Source organism: Mya arenaria, chromosome 15 (genome assembly GCF_026914265.1).
Source record: "Mya arenaria isolate MELC-2E11 chromosome 15, ASM2691426v1".
In the NCBI taxonomy this organism is placed as follows: domain Eukaryota; kingdom Metazoa; phylum Mollusca; class Bivalvia; order Myida; family Myidae; genus Mya; species Mya arenaria.
The window spans coordinates 32643476-32660185 of NC_069136.1; the positions used below are offsets into that span (position 1 = coordinate 32643476).

At 40.4% G+C, this 16710-nt stretch overlaps 1 protein-coding gene across 2 annotated transcripts in view; it reads right to left on the bottom strand.

Annotated features, from left to right (window-relative positions):
* Positions 1-16710, bottom strand: part of LOC128220054 (UDP-N-acetylglucosamine--dolichyl-phosphate N-acetylglucosaminephosphotransferase-like) — a 62533-nt gene that overhangs the window by 3725 nt on the left and 42098 nt on the right. For both annotated transcript variants that reach the window (XM_052928306.1, XM_052928305.1), the window contains one exon: positions 365-608. In XM_052928306.1, coding sequence (XP_052784266.1) covers positions 365-608 — 244 coding nt within the window. The remainder of the gene's footprint in view (positions 1-364; positions 609-16710) is intronic.

Sequence of the window (16710 nt, forward strand, 5' to 3'; positions counted from 1 at the left end):
TTTGCAAGACTACATGACATTATGTCTTACCAACATGGCGGGCACATTTGCAAGACTACATGGCATTATGTCTAACCAACTAAATTCAAGATAAAAAGAAATTCAGTTAGTGGTAAAAAAAAATTTTTTTTTATTTTATTTATTTTTTTTTTTTTATTTATTTATTTTTTTTTGGGGGGGGGGAGGGAATATTTTGTGGGAAATGGAGGCTTTATTGCCTGGGTATTATAAACAGCTGATACTCGGCAAAAAAATTAAACATGTAGCATTGTATTCTTAGCAGATGAGTGTTAACTTTCTTGACAGACTTATACAGTCACAGTACACAAAAAGCTTGACAGTTGTTCAGTGAATGAACAGTTACCTGAAGTGACAGCAAAACTATGACCAGCGTTCTCTCATGTAGAGGACCAAGGAATTTTAGCACCAAACAAATCAAAGTCAGATTATTGCACTCTGTATAAGCTCCATCTTCTCCTACCCTTTCTCGTATGTGGACCACTCCAAACAAATTAAACACTCTTAAACACAAGTAACCTAAAGGTTTCAGTTCTGATGTCTTAAATCTGGTAAAACTCATCCCCACTTTGTCGTTCTTTGGATCATACCTGAAAAATTAATAAAAATGATCAATTATATTATCAATTTCATTAGTTATAAGACCTGTTCAATACCGAACAGTAAGATATGGTATTGACTTTAAACGCAATGTTTGAAATAACTTACAATATTTTAGTTGGAGTGATAATAACTGGTCACAAAAGAGCACATTGTTACTGTGAATAAGTTGATTAAGTTTGAAGTTGATCAATGAATGTTAAACAATAAAGTAATCATAAACAAGAGCTGTTGTAAGACAGTGCGCTCGACTACATCACTTTGAGGATGTAATATGTGCCTGTCAAAAGCAAGAAAAGAAAAGATTCAGTTTCAACAGCTCTCTTCTTTTTTATGCAACAGTGACCTTGATCCTAGGGGCCCCAAACATTCAGTACAAACCACATTTCTATTTTAGCAACAGTGACCTTGACCTAGACCATAACTCTTGGGGCCAAAACACAATCTTATTGAATGTCTCTATAAACTCTTCTCATATATCAAGTTTGTTCGCAATATGTCGATCTGTACTTAAGTTATTCAATACATTTATTATATTAATAGTAGCTTTGACCTTGACCTTGATCCTAAGGGCCTCAAACACAATCCCATGAAAGATCTCTTTTTAAATATTCCTATATACCAAGTTTGGTCACTATATGTCAAAACGAACCTAAATTTATTTGATACATAAAGTGACTTAGAAACTGCCTTCTCATCAACCCGCCCGAACAATGATGCAAGTCATACTTATAACTGGTTTTCCCTTTGTGAAAAACTGGTTAACCCTTAAGCTGCTGATGGTGATTTTAAAGGCTTTGCAAACAGCTTGGAACCAGACCAGACGCCGAGTTACTCGGCGTCTGGTCTGGTTCCAAGCTGTTTGCCACTCAGTCAATATATCCCCAAAGTTGTAAGTAAATTGAAAGAAATTTAGAATAAACCAGATGACATTTTTGAGCAGACGACAATTTACCCAGCATGCAAAGGGTTAAGAATAACAAGAGCTATCTCAGAGACAGCGCGCTAGACTATTCTGCCACTTTTCAGTGTAAAGATTGAAAAGTTTTGGAGAAACAGGCATGGATTGATCACTGTAAAATTAGATAAGAATGATGCCTGCAAAGATTTGAGTAAAATTAAAAAAACATTCAGCCTTAAATGAAATACAGACTTCATGGAAATAGCATGCAATACATTAAAAGAAGGATGTATACAACAATGCAAGAGTAACCATACTTTCTTTAATTATAGGGGAGCATCAGTTTATGGGATATACAATGAATTGGTGGTTGTGCACAGAAAAATATAAATTAAAATTTATGTTGAACAAAACAATAATAAAATCATGCAATTTTAAAAGCTAAATGCAAAGACAAGTCCTACTGGATATTAAAGGCTGAAAGTGTCGGACTCTAATGACTGTTAATTATACTGTATGTTGATTGAGTATTGTGGAAATCTTACAACATCATAATTGACTGGCAAACACTGTATATTGTTGTTCAAAACAAACCATCAACACAAATAGAATTAATTAAAAAATAATTGCCTAAAGTTTCATTGCAATACACTAAGTATATGCTGAGATATTGACTCTAATGTGGTACGCTTGATCGTCGAGTACCGTTGTATTAAGTCTCAATTCAATAAATCATGTAGTTGGTGAGATATTAACCTATATGTGCTGACAATACATGAAACCTTGAAGTTGAATAATAAAGGGGCAAAATATATATTATATGCAAGACCGAGTTATCTAAATTGATTAATAAAGAAATGTGCCTGTCAAAAGAAAAAAAAGAAAAAGAAAAAAAAGTCTGTCAATGGCCTGTATAAAGGATAATATGGAGTTATGTAACCTCATTGTGTGATGGTCCTGAACAACTGGATGATGTATTAAGTCAATTGAATGAAGGGAATTGGAGTTATAAGTGAAAATCCCAACTTGCCCTAGAACTTTTACCAGAAGCCGACCCCAACACACTTGCCTGGGCGAGTAGTTAAGCCCTCCTTATTCTTCCAATAGTCGAGCTAAAATTTAAGAAAAATATATGGATATTTAAAAAAAGTCTAGATTTTTGGCCAAAATCTGCACTTGGTTTATCAATAAAACTATGCTTTTGGGCCAATAACTGCCTTTTTTATGAAAAGTGCAAGAGCTGCGCTTTTAAGCAAAAACCGGACTTTTTTTAAACTAATACCAACAAAAGTTGCGCTTTTTGGATGAAATTACAGCAGCTGCGCTTTTTCAGAAAATGCTTAGAATTTTGGCCAAAACCTTCAAGAAGAGGCCCAAGAGGGCCAATGCTCTACTGGCATGGCTCTTGTGGTCATTTTCAATCCAGAGCATGTATGTATGGGTAAAAGGCAACAAACATATTGTGTTTGGGTTTTCCTGAAAACATTGCACGTTCAACATCTGAGGATAGAAAGTGTTGTAAGCAGATTAGTTGTATGAACTATTTTAATATGTGCCAAGTAAAGTTCATCTGAGGAGAAAAAAATGCTTTCAAAACTGTACTCATAGGCAAAATTTCACTGCCGTAGCTTCAAAATTAAGAAAGAAGGTCAAATGGTCACACGGTCATCCGAGGACAACATTGATATTTGTTTGCAAAACTGTACACATGGTACAAATTTTATTACTGTAGCTTCAAAAATAAGAAAGAAGTTCAAGAGGTCACAAACAAGGTCATCAAAGTACAAAATAAAAATTGTTTACAAAACAGTACACATGGTCCAAATTTTATAACTGCAGCTTCAAAAAATAAGAAAGTAGGTCAAAAGGTCACAGTCAAGGTCATCTGAGGACAAGATTGATGCTCGTTTGCAAAACTGAACACAAGGTCCAAATTTCATTGTTGTAGCTTAAACAAGAGCTGTCACAGTATGTGACGAATGCCCCCAAATGTGACATTGACTTACGAACAAGGTCAGTACATGAAAAGTTGATCTTGCCTTTACGTGTCAAATACATATGGCAAGTTATTTTAAATTGCCTCTGAAAATACCACCCATACTTGACAACCTACACTGTTATGTCCTTATATTCAGAATTCCCTTGTGAATAAACACTGTGTATCTTTCACCTTAGAGGTAGGGACATGGGTCTTGCACATGACACGTCGTCTTCGTATGTGGAACACATGTAGCAAGTGATTTTAAAATCTGTCCATACAAGGGAAAGTAACAGCCCTGACACGACAACCTATACTCTATGTCCTTATATGCAGCACTCCATTGTGAATAAACACTAAGTGTGACCTTGACCTTTGAGGTAGGGACACAGGTCTTGCACGCGACACGTCGTCTTAGTATGTGGAACACATGTGGCAAGTTATTTTTAAATCTGTCCATACAAGAGAAAGTTACAGCCCGGACACGACAACCTATACTCTATGTCCTTATATGCAGCACTCCATTGTGAATAAACACTAAGTGTGACCTTGACCTTTGAGGTAGGGACACGGGTCTTGCACGCGACATGTCGTCTTGGTATGTGGAACACATGTGGCAAGTTATTTTAAAATCTGTCCATACAAGAGAATGTTACAGCCCGGACACAACAACCTATACTCTATGTCCTTATATGCAGCACTCCATTGTGAATAAACACTAAGTGTGACCTTGACCTTTGAGGTAGGGACACGGGTCTTGCACGCGACATGTCGTCTTGGTATGTGGAACACATGTGGCAAGTTATTTTAAAATCTGTCAATACAAGGGAAAGTTACAGCCCGGACACGACAACCTATACTCTATGTCCTTATATGCAGCACTCCATTGTAAATAAACACTAAGTGTGACCTTGACCTTTGAGGTAGGGACACAGGTTTTGCAGACAACACGTCGTCTTAGTATGTGGAACACATTTGGCAAGTTATTTTAAAATCTGTCCATACAAGGGAAAGTTACAGCCCGGACACGACAACCTATACTCTATGTCCTTATATGCAGCACTCCATTGTAAATAAACACTAAGTGGGACCTTGACCTTTGAGGTAGGGACACGGGTTTTGCACCCGACACATCGTCTTGGTATGTGGAACACATTTGGCAAGTTATTTCAAAATTATATGCAGCACTCCATTGTGAATAAACACTAAGTGTGACCTTGACCTTTGAGGTAAGGACACGGGTCTTGCACGCGACACGTCGTCTTGATATGTGGAACACATGTGGCAAGTTATTTTTAAATCTGTCCATACAAGATAAAGTTACAGCCCGGACACGACAACCTATACTCTATGTCCTTATATGCAGCACTCCATTGTGAATAAACACTAAGTGTGACCTTGACCTTTGAGGTAGGGACACGGGTCTTGCACGCGACACGTCGTCTTGGTATGTGGAACACATGTGGCAAGTTATTTTAAAATCTGTCCACACAAGGGAAAGTTACAGCCCGGACACGACAACCTATACTCTTTGTCCTTATATGCAGCACTCCATTGTGAATAAACACTAAGTGTGACCTTGACCTTTATGGTAGGGACACGGGTCTTGCACGCGACACGTCATCTTGGTATGTGGTACACATGTGGCAAGTTATTTTAAAATCTGTCCATACAAGAGAAAATTACAGCCCGGACACGACAACCTATACTCTATGTCCTTATATGCAGCACTCCATTGTGAATAAACACTAAGTGGGACCTTGACCTTTGAGGTAGGGACACGGGTTTTGCACCCGACACATCGTCTTGGTATGTGGAACACATTTGGCAAGTTATTTCAAAATTATATGCAGCACTCCATTGTGAATAAACACTAAGTGTGACCTTGACCTTTGAGGTAAGGACACGGGTCTTGCACGAGACACGTCGTCTTGATATGTGGAACACATGTGGCAAGTTATTTTTAAATCTGTCCATACAAGATAAAGTTACAGCCTGGACACGACAACCTATACTCTATGTCCTTATATGCAGCACTCCATTGTGAATAAACACTAAGTGTGACCTTGACCTTTGAGGTAGGGACACGGGTCTTGCACGCGACACGTCGTCTTGGTATGTGGAACACATGTGGCAAGTTATTTTAAAATCTGTCCACACAAGGGAAAGTTACAGCCCGGACACGACAACCTATACTCTTTGTCCTTATATGCAGCACTCCATTGTGAATAAACACTAAGTGTGACCTTGACCTTTGAGGTAGGGACACAGGTCTTGCACGCGACACGTCGTCTTGGTATGTGGAACACATGTGGCAAGTTATTTTAAAATCTGTCCATACAAGAGAAAGTTACAGCCCGGACACAACAACCTATACTCTATGTCCTTATATGCAGCACTCCATTGTGAATAAACACTAAGTGTGACCTTGACCTTTGAGGTAGGGACACGGGTCTTGCACGGGACATGTCGTCTTGGTATGTGGAACACACGTGGCAAGTTATTTTAAAATCTGTCCATACAAGGGAAAGTTACAGCCCGGACACGACAACCTTTACTCTATGTCCTTATATGCAGCACTCCATTGTAAATAAACACTAAGTGTGACCTTGACCTTTGAGGTAGGGACATGGGTCTTGCACGTGACACGTCGTCTTGGTATGTGGAATACGGAACACATGTGGCAAGTTATTTAAAAATCTGTCCATACAAGAGAAAGTTACAGCCCGGACACGACAACCTATACTCTATGTCCTTATATGCAGCACTCCATTGTGAATAAACACTAAGTGTGACCTTGACCTTTGAGGTAGGGACACGGGTTTTGCACGCAACACGTCGTCTTAGTATGTGGAACACATTTGGCAAGTTATTTTAAAATCTGTCCACACAAGGGAAAGTAACAGCCCTGACACGACAACCTATACTCTATGTCCTTATATGCAGCACTCCATTGTGAATAAACACTAAGTGTGACCTTGACCTTTATGGTAGGGACACAGGTCTTGCATGCGACACGTCGTCTTGGTATGTGGAACACATGTGGCAAGTTATTTTTAAATCTGTCCATACAAGAGAAAGTTACAGCCCGGACACGACAACCTATACTCTATGTCCTTATATGCAGCACTCCATTGTGAATAAACACTAAGTGTGACCTTGACCTTTGAGGTGGGGACACGGGTCTTGCACGCGACATGTCGTCTTGGTATGTGGAACACATGTGGCAAGTTATTTTAAAATCTGTCCATACAAGAGAAAGTTACAGCCCGGACACAACAACCTATACTCTATGTCCTTATATGCAGCACTCCATTGTAAATAAACACTAAGTGTGACCTTGACCTTTGAGGTAGGGACATGGGTATTGCACGTGACACGTCGTCTTGGTATGTGGAATACGGAACACATGTGGCAAGTTATTTAAAAATCTGTCCATACAAGAGAAAGTTACAGCCCGGACACGACAACCTATACTCTATGTCCTTATATGCAGCACTCCATTGTGAATAAACACTAAGTGTGACCTTGACCTTTGAGGTAGGGACACGGGTTTTGCACGCAACACGTCGTCTTAGTATGTGGAACACATTTGGCAAGTTATTTTAAAATCTGTCCATACAAGGGAAAGTTACAGCCCGGACACGACAACCTATACTCTATGTCCTTATATGCAGCACTCCATTGTAAATAAACACTAAGTGGGACCTTGACCTTTGAGGTAGGGACACGGGTTTTGCACCCGACACATCGTCTTGGTATGTGGAACACATTTGGCAAGTTATTTCAAAATTATATGCAGCACTCCATTGTGAATAAACACTAAGTGTGACCTTGACCTTTGAGGTAAGGACACGGGTCTTCCACGCGTCACGTCGTCTTGATATGTGGAACACATGTGGCAAGTTATTTTTAAATCTGTCCATACAAGATAAAGTTACAGCCCGGACACGACAACCTATACTCTATGTCCTTATATGCAGCACTCCATTGTGAATAAACACTAAGTGTGACCTTGACCTTTGAGGTAGGGACACGGGTCTTGCACGCGACACGTCGTCTTGGTATGTGGAACACATGTGGCAAGTTATTTTAAAATCTGTCCACACAAGGGAAAGTTACAGCCCGGACACGACAACCTATACTCTTTGTCCTTATATGCAGCACTCCATTGTGAATAAACACTAAGTGTGACCTTGACCTTTATGGTAGGGACACGGGTCTTGCACGCGACACATCATCTTGGTATGTGGTACACATGTGGCAAGTTATTTTAAAATCTGTCCATACAAGAGAAAATTACAGCCCGGACACGACAACCTATACTCTATGTCCTTATATGCAGCACTCCATTGTGAATAAACACTAAGTGGGACCTTGACCTTTGAGGTAGGGACACGGGTTTTGCACCCGACACATCGTCTTGGTATGTGGAACACATTTGGCAAGTTATTTCAAAATTATATGCAGCACTCCATTGTGAATAAACACTAAGTGTGACCTTGACCTTTGAGGTAAGGACACGGGTCTTGCACGCGACACGTCGTCTTGATATGTGGAACACATGTGGCAAGTTATTTTTAAATCTGTCCATACAAGATAAAGTTACAGCCTGGACACGACAACCTATACTCTATGTCCTTATATGCAGCACTCCATTGTGAATAAACACTAAGTGTGACCTTGACCTTTGAGGTAGGGACACGGGTCTTGCACGCGACACGTCGTCTTGGTATGTGGAACACATGTGGCAAGTTATTTTAAAATCTGTCCATACAAGAGAAAGTTACAGCCCGGACACAACAACCTATACTCTATGTCCTTATATGCAGCACTCCATTGTGAATAAACACTAAGTGTGACCTTGACCTTTGAGGTAGGGACACGGGTCTTGCACGCGACATGTCGTCTTGGTATGTGGAACACATGTGGCAAGTTATTTTAAAATCTGTCCATACAAGGGAAAGTTACAGCCCGGACACGACAACCTTTACTCTATGTCCTTATATGCAGCACTCCATTGTAAATAAACACTAAGTGTGACCTTGACCTTTGAGGTAGGGACATGGGTCTTGCACGTGACACGTCGTCTTGGTATGTGGAATACGGAACATATGTGGCAAGTTATTTAAAAATCTGTCCATACAAGAGAAAGTTACAGCCCGGACACGACAACCTATACTCTATGTCCTTATATGCAGCACTCCATTGTGAATAAACACTAAGTGTGACCTTGACCTTTGAGGTAGGGACACGGGTTTTGCACGCAATACGTCGTCTTAGTATGTGGAACACATTTGGCAAGTTATTTTAAAATCTGTCCACACAAGGGAAAGTAACAGCCCTGACACGACAACCTATACTCTATGTCCTTATATGCAGCACTCCATTGTGAATAAACACTAAGTGTGACCTTGACCTTTATGGTAGGGACACAGGTCTTGCACGCGACACGTCGTCTTGGTATGTGGAACACATGTGGCAAGTTATTTTTAAATCTGTCCATACAAGAGAAAGTTACAGCCCGGACACGACAACCTATACTCTATGTCCTTATATGCAGCACTCCATTGTGAATAAACACTAAGTGTGACCTTGACCTTTGAGGTGGGGACACGGGTCTTGCACGCGACATGTCGTCTTGGTATGTGGAACACATGTGGCAAGTTATTTTAAAATCTGTCCATACAAGAGAAAGTTACAGCCCGGACACAACAACCTATACTCTATGTCCTTATATGCAGCACTCCATTGTGAATAAACACTAAGTGTGACCTTGACCTTTGAGGTAGGGACACAGGTCTTGCACGCGACATGTCGTCTTGGTATGTGGAACACATGTGGCAAGTTATTTTAAAATCTGTCCATACAAGGGAAAGTTACAGCCCGGACACGACAACCTTTACTCTATGTCCTTATATGCAGCACTCCATTGTAAATAAACACTAAGTGTGACCTTGACCTTTGAGGTAGGGACATGGGTCTTGCACGTGACACGTCGTCTTGGTATGTGGAATACGGAACACATGTGGCAAGTTATTTAAAAATCTGTCCATACAAGAGAAAGTTACAGCCCGGACACGACAACCTATACTCTATGTCCTTATATGCAGCACTCCATTGTGAATAAACACTAAGTGTGACCTTGACCTTTGAGGTAGGGACACGGGTTTTGCACGCAACACGTCGTCTTAGTATGTGGAACACATTTGGCAAGTTATTTTAAAATCTGTCCATACAAGGGAAAATTACAGCCCGGACACGACAACCTATACTCTATGTCCTTATATGCAGCACTCCATTGTAAATAAACACTAAGTGGGACCTTGACCTTTGAGGTAGGGACACGGGTTTTGCACCCGACACATCGTCTTGGTATGTGGAACACATTTGGCAAGTTATTTCAAAATTATATGCAGCACTCCATTGTGAATAAACACTAAGTGTGACCTTGACCTTTGAGGTAAGGACACGGGTCTTGCACGCGACACGTCGTCTTGATATGTGGAACACATGTGGCAAGTTATTTTTAAATCTGTCCATACAAGATAAAGTTACAGCCGGGACACGACAACCTATACTCTATGTCCTTATATGCAGCACTCCATTGTGAATAAACACTAAGTGTGACCTTGACCTTTGAGGTAGGGACACGGGTCTTGCACGCGACACGTCGTCTTGGTATGTGGAACACATGTGGCAAGTTATTTTAAAATCTGTCCACACAAGGGAAAGTTACAGCCCGGACACGAAAACCTATACTCTTTGTCCTTATATGCAGCACTCCATTGTGAATAAACACTAAGTGTGACCTTGACCTTTATGGTAGGGACACGGGTCTTGCACGCGACACGTCATCTTGGTATGTGGTACACATGTGGCAAGTTATTTTAAAATCTGTCCATACAAGAGAAAATTACAGCCCGGACACGACAACCTATACTCTATGTCCTTATATGCAGCACTCCATGGTGAATAAACACTAAGTGGGACCTTGACCTTTGAGGTAGGGACACGGGTTTTGCACCCGACACATCGTCTTGGTATGTGGAACACATTTGGCAAGTTATTTCAAAATTATATGCAGCACTCCATTGTGAATAAACACTAAGTGTGACCTTGACCTTTGAGGTAAGGACACGGGTCTTGCACGCGACACGTCGTCTTGATATGTGGAACACATGTGGCAAGTTATTTTAAAATCTGTCCATACAAGGGAAAATTACAGCCCGGACACGACAACCTATACTCTATGTCCTTATATGCAGCACTCCATTGTAAATAAACACTAAGTGGGACCTTGACCTTTGAGGTAGGGACACGGGTTTTGCACCCGACACATCGTCTTGGTATGTGGAACACATTTGGCAAGTTATTTCAAAATTATATGCAGCACTCCATTGTGAATAAACACTAAGTGTGACCTTGACCTTTGAGGTAAGGACACGGGTCTTGCACGCGACACGTCGTCTTGATATGTGGAACACATGTGGCAAGTTATTTTTAAATCTGTCCATACAAGATAAAGTTACAGCCGGGACACGACAACCTATACTCTATGTCCTTATATGCAGCACTCCATTGTGAATAAACACTAAGTGTGACCTTGACCTTTGAGGTAGGGACACGGGTCTTGCACGCGACACGTCGTCTTGGTATGTGGAACACATGTGGCAAGTTATTTTAAAATCTGTCCACACAAGGGAAAGTTACAGCCCGGACACGAAAACCTATACTCTTTGTCCTTATATGCAGCACTCCATTGTGAATAAACACTAAGTGTGACCTTGACCTTTATGGTAGGGACACGGGTCTTGCACGCGACACGTCATCTTGGTATGTGGTACACATGTGGCAAGTTATTTTAAAATCTGTCCATACAAGAGAAAGTTACAGCCCGGACACGACAACCTATACTCTATGTCCTTATATGCAGCACTCCATTGTGAATAAACACTAAGTGTGACCTTGACCTTTGAGGTAGGGACACGAGTCTTGCACGCCACACGTCGTCTTGGTAAGTGGAACACATGTGGCAAGTTATTTTAAAATCTGTCCATACAAGGGAAAGTTACAGAGACGGACGGACGGACGGTGCGATTTTAATATGCCCACCTTCGGGGGCATAAAAATAAGGAAGTAGGTCAAAAAGTCACAGTCAATGACATCTGAGGACAACATGGATGCTGGTTTGCAAAACTGTACACAAGGTCAACATTTCATTTATGAAGCTTTAAAAATAAACAAGAGGGCCATGATGGCCCTATATCACTAACACTATCAGTAAAACTTTGTGCTACATACTTGTTGATAATTAAAGGGCAATAACAGGGATTTGGCTTCTCTGATGTATTCTGCCTATTCACATACTCACCAAGTTCTGTGATGATTGGACAAAAGCTTAAACAGTTAATAGGACAAGAGCAATTTTAGGTAATTTCTATGATAAAAGCACTATAACTCTCGGGTTACTACAGCAATTTTGCTAATTATCGAACACGTTCATACATATTCTGACCAAATTTGGTCATGATTGGACAAAGGGGCCAAAAGTAATTGATCGGACTACATACTGGTAACTTCAATGATTTTAAAACTATAAACTAACAATAAAATAACAAGAAATGCCGCAATGCGACGAAACCAGGTTTTTAATGATTGACAGAAGAACTTCAGCCTGTGTCTGTTTTTCTATTTTAAGTGACCTTGACCCTAGGGACCCCAAATGCAATCCATTGAAAGGTGTCCATAAACTCTTCCTTTTTACCAAGTTGGGTCAGGATGTGTCAACCCTAACTTAAGTTATTCAGTTTCAACCATTTTTCTATTTTTAGTAACAATGACCTTGACCTTGAAACTAGGGCCCCCAAACGCAATCCCATGAAAGGTATCCATAAACTTTTCCTTTTTACCAAGTTGGGTCAGGATATGTCAACCCTAACTTAAGTTATTCAGTTTCAACCATTTTTCTATTTTTAGTAACAGTGACCATGACCTTTACCCTAGGGACCCATAACACAATTCCATGAAAGTATCCATAAACTCTTCCTATAGACCAAGTTTGGTCAAGATATCTCAACACTAACTAAAGATATTAAAGTTCAACCATTTTTCTATTTTCAGTAACAGCGCCCTTGACCCTAGGGACCCCAAACGCAATCCCATTAAAGGTATCCATAAACTCTTCTGAAAGGTACCCATAATCTCTTTCTTTAGATCAAGTTTGGTCAAGATATGTCAACCCTTACTAAAGTTATTCAGTTTCATAGGTGAGTTTGACGCCGCACGGCCACCCGCCCGCCCGAACAACGACGTTTGTCATTCTAATAACCAGGTTTCACTATGTGAAAACCTGGTTAATGTCAACCCTAAGTCAAGTTATTCAGTTTCAACTGTTTTTCTATTTTTAGTAACAGTGACCTTGACCCCAAACGCAATCCCATGAAAGGTATTCATAAACTCTTCCTATAGACCAAGTTTGATCAAAATAGTTGAACCCTGACTACGGTAATTCAGTTTCAACCATTCTTCTATTTTTAGTAACAGTGAAATTGGCCTTGACTCTAGGGACCCCAAACGCAATCCCATGAAAGGTCTCCATAAATTCTTCCAACAGACCAAGTTTAGTCAAGATATGTCATCCCTAACTTAGGTTATTCAGTTTCAACCGTTTTTTCTATTCTTAGTAACAGTGACCTTGACCTTAACCCTACTAAAGTTATTCAGTTTCATAGGTGAGTTTGACGCCGCCCGGCAGCCAGCCAGCCAAAACAACAACGTTGGTCATTCTAATAACCAGGTTTCACTATGTGAAAACCTGGTTAACAACAGATGACCCATATTGACATAAAAATTATCAAAACAACCTTTCTGACAAATGTCCAGGTTATTTGGGCTGAAAATGTTACCTCTAGAGTGTTAACAAGGTTTTTCCATTTTTGGGCTCTGTGACCTAGTTTTTGATCCAAGATGACCCATATTCGAACTTGAGCTAGAAATCATCAAAACAACCTTTCTGACACATTTCCAGGATATTTAGGCTGAAAATGTTACCTGTAAAGTGGTAACAAGGTTTTTCCATATTTGGGTTTTGTGACCTTGTTTTTGACCCCAGATGACCAATATTTGAACTCATCTGAGTAATTACTGGGACATACATCCTGACCAAGTTTCGTGACAATTGAGGCAAAAATGTGACCACTAGAGTTTTAACAAACTAAGTGTGGACGGATGACAGACAACAGATAATCTTCGATCCTAATAGCTCACCCTCAGCCTACGGCTAAGGTGAGCTAACAAGTTGGTCAAAAGCATTGATGCTCGTTTGCAAAACTGTACACATGGTCCAAATTTCATTACTGTAGCTTTAAAATTATAAAAGTAGGTCAAAAGGGGTGGGGCCAGCTTTTGCTCCAGGAGCATAATTTCAACTGTTTTGCTAGACTGTGATGTTCCACAACAAATATCAAAGGTATGAGCCTTGTGGTTTGAAACAAGAAGATTTTGAAAATATTTCTTAAATAAGTCTCTAGGAAACTTGTGACCCCCAGGGCAGGGCCAGTTTTGACCCCAGGGGCATTAATTGAACAACCATGGTAGCGGACCACTAAATTATGCCTTATTCAAAATAGCAAGGGTCCGCATAGCTGTTTCAGACAAAAAGATTTTCAGACATTTCCCAATTTAAGTATACTTAAACCCTGTAAACCCAGGGGCATGGCCAGTAATGAACCCAGGGGCATAATTTGAACAAACATTCACAAGCAATTGTGTTTAGATGGATGCACACACGACTGACACTTCTGGTCTTTGGCCAATAGAGCTCAAAATGGCCTTTGGCTAATACAGCTAAAAATCAACCAACCCCTTTAAACTGTAATTTTGATATTTTTCAACAAGGGAAAAGGAGAGTACAACACAAAACCAACTGCACAACCAAAAAACAAGTTGTCTCCCTTTAATCCTAGACTTTTCATGTAGACTTGGCTAAAAACAGACTTGGCTAAAAATAGCATTTTTTTATACTTTCAAGAGCCATAATCTAGGCATGCATGGGCAGATCTGGCTGGTTTTTGAAAGGAACCAAGCTCCGATGGATATCTAAATACTGTACAAGTTTTATTGTGATATAATCAAAACTGAAGACTGTATAGTGTTCACAAGCAATTGTTTATGACGCACTGACACACGGACTGACGCACAGCCTTTGACCAGTACAGCTAAAAATGAAGAACACTTTTTTGGGCGAAAAAATGATAGCTTTAGCGCGCTGCAGCGTTTTGGGGGGCCTTTAAAAATTAATTGCTTTCAAACAGCAGGTTTTAGTTAACAAAAGCTTTTGCAGCCAATACTGCAATGCTTTTAGCTATGCTTTTAGCCTATGTTTAGCTTTGCTTTTCTGGCATGGGTCAAAATTCTTCAACTATACCTGAAGATATTCAATTTCAACCGTTTTTCGATTGTTTTAGTCAAGTGACCTTGACCTTGACCCCAGGTGCCCAAAATGCAATGAAAGTACTCCATAAACCCTACCTTTATACCAAGTTTGATAACAACATGTTAACTCAAATTGTATTTATTCAACTGTTTTTTTTATTAATCATTTACAGTGACTCTGCTGCTTGGGACCCCAAACGCAATGCCATAACAAGAGCTGTCACAGTATGTGACGAATGCCCCCGAATTTGACATTGACCTACGAACAAGGTCAGTACATGAAAAGTTGATCTTGCCTTTACGTGTCAAATACATATGGCAAGTTATTTTAAATTGCCTCTGAAAATACCACCCATACTTGACAACCTACACTGTTATGTCCTTATATTCAGCATTCCATTGTGAATAAACACTTAGTGTATCTTTCACCTTAGAGGTATGGACATGGGTCTTGCACACGACACATCGTCTTCGTATGTGGAACACATGTAGCAAGTGATTTTAAAATCTGTCCATACAAGGGAAAGTAACAGCCCGGACACAACAACCTATACTCTATGTCCTTATATGCAGCACTCCATTGTAAATAAACACTAAGTGTGACCTTGACCTTTGAGGTAGGGACACGGGTCTTGCAGGCGACACGTCGTCTTGGTATGTGGAACACATGTGGCAAGTTATTTTAAAATCTGTCCATACAAGGGAAAGTTACAGCCCGGACACGACAACCTATACTCTATGTCCTTATATGCAGCACTCCATTGTGAATAAACACTAAGTGTGACCTTGACCTTTGAGGTAGGGACACGGGTCTTGCACGCGACACGTCGTCTTGGTATGTGGAACACATGTGGCAAGTTATTTTAAAATCTGTCAATACAAGGGAAAGTTACAGCCCGGACACGACAACCTATACTCTATGTCCTTATATGCAGCACTCCATTGTGAATAAACACTAAGTGAGACCTTGACCTTTGAGGTAGGGACACAGATCTTGCACGCGACACGTCGTCTTGGTATGTGGTACACATGTGGCAAGTTATTTTAAAATCTATCCATACAAGATAAAGTTACAGCCCGGACACGACAACCTATACTCTATGTCATTATATGCAGCACTCCATTGTGAATAAACACTAAGTGTGACCTTGACCTTTGAGGTAGGGACACGGGTCTTGCACGCGACACGTCGTCTTGGTATGTGGAACACATGTGGCAAGTTATTTTAAAATCTGTCCATACAAGGGAAAGTTACAGCCCGGACACGACAACCTATATTCTATGTCCTTATATGCAGCACTCCATTGTGAATAAACACTAAGTGTGACCTTGACCTTTGAGGTAGGGACACGAATCTTGCACACCACACGTCGTCTTGGTATGTGGAACACATGTGGCAAGTTATTTTAAAATCTGTCCATACAAGGGGAAGTTACAGAGCCGGACGGACGGACGGACGGTGCGATTTTAATATGCCCACCTTCGGGGGCATAAAAAGTCTTTATATACTTTCCTATTTACCAAGTTTTGTCACAATATCTCAACGCTACTAATGTCATCCTTGAAGTTGGAGTGGGATGTAAACAAGAGGCCCATGAGGGTAATACAGTCAAACCTGGTTGAACGGTCACCTGCTTTAACCTGCCATATCGGGCCACTCCAAATTCCCCCCATACGATTTTACTATATAAAGTACATGCTTTAAGCAGCCAACTGTTTAACGCGGCCGCGGCCACTAATATTTGTCCCGTGAAACCATTAAAACACTAATTAGCGG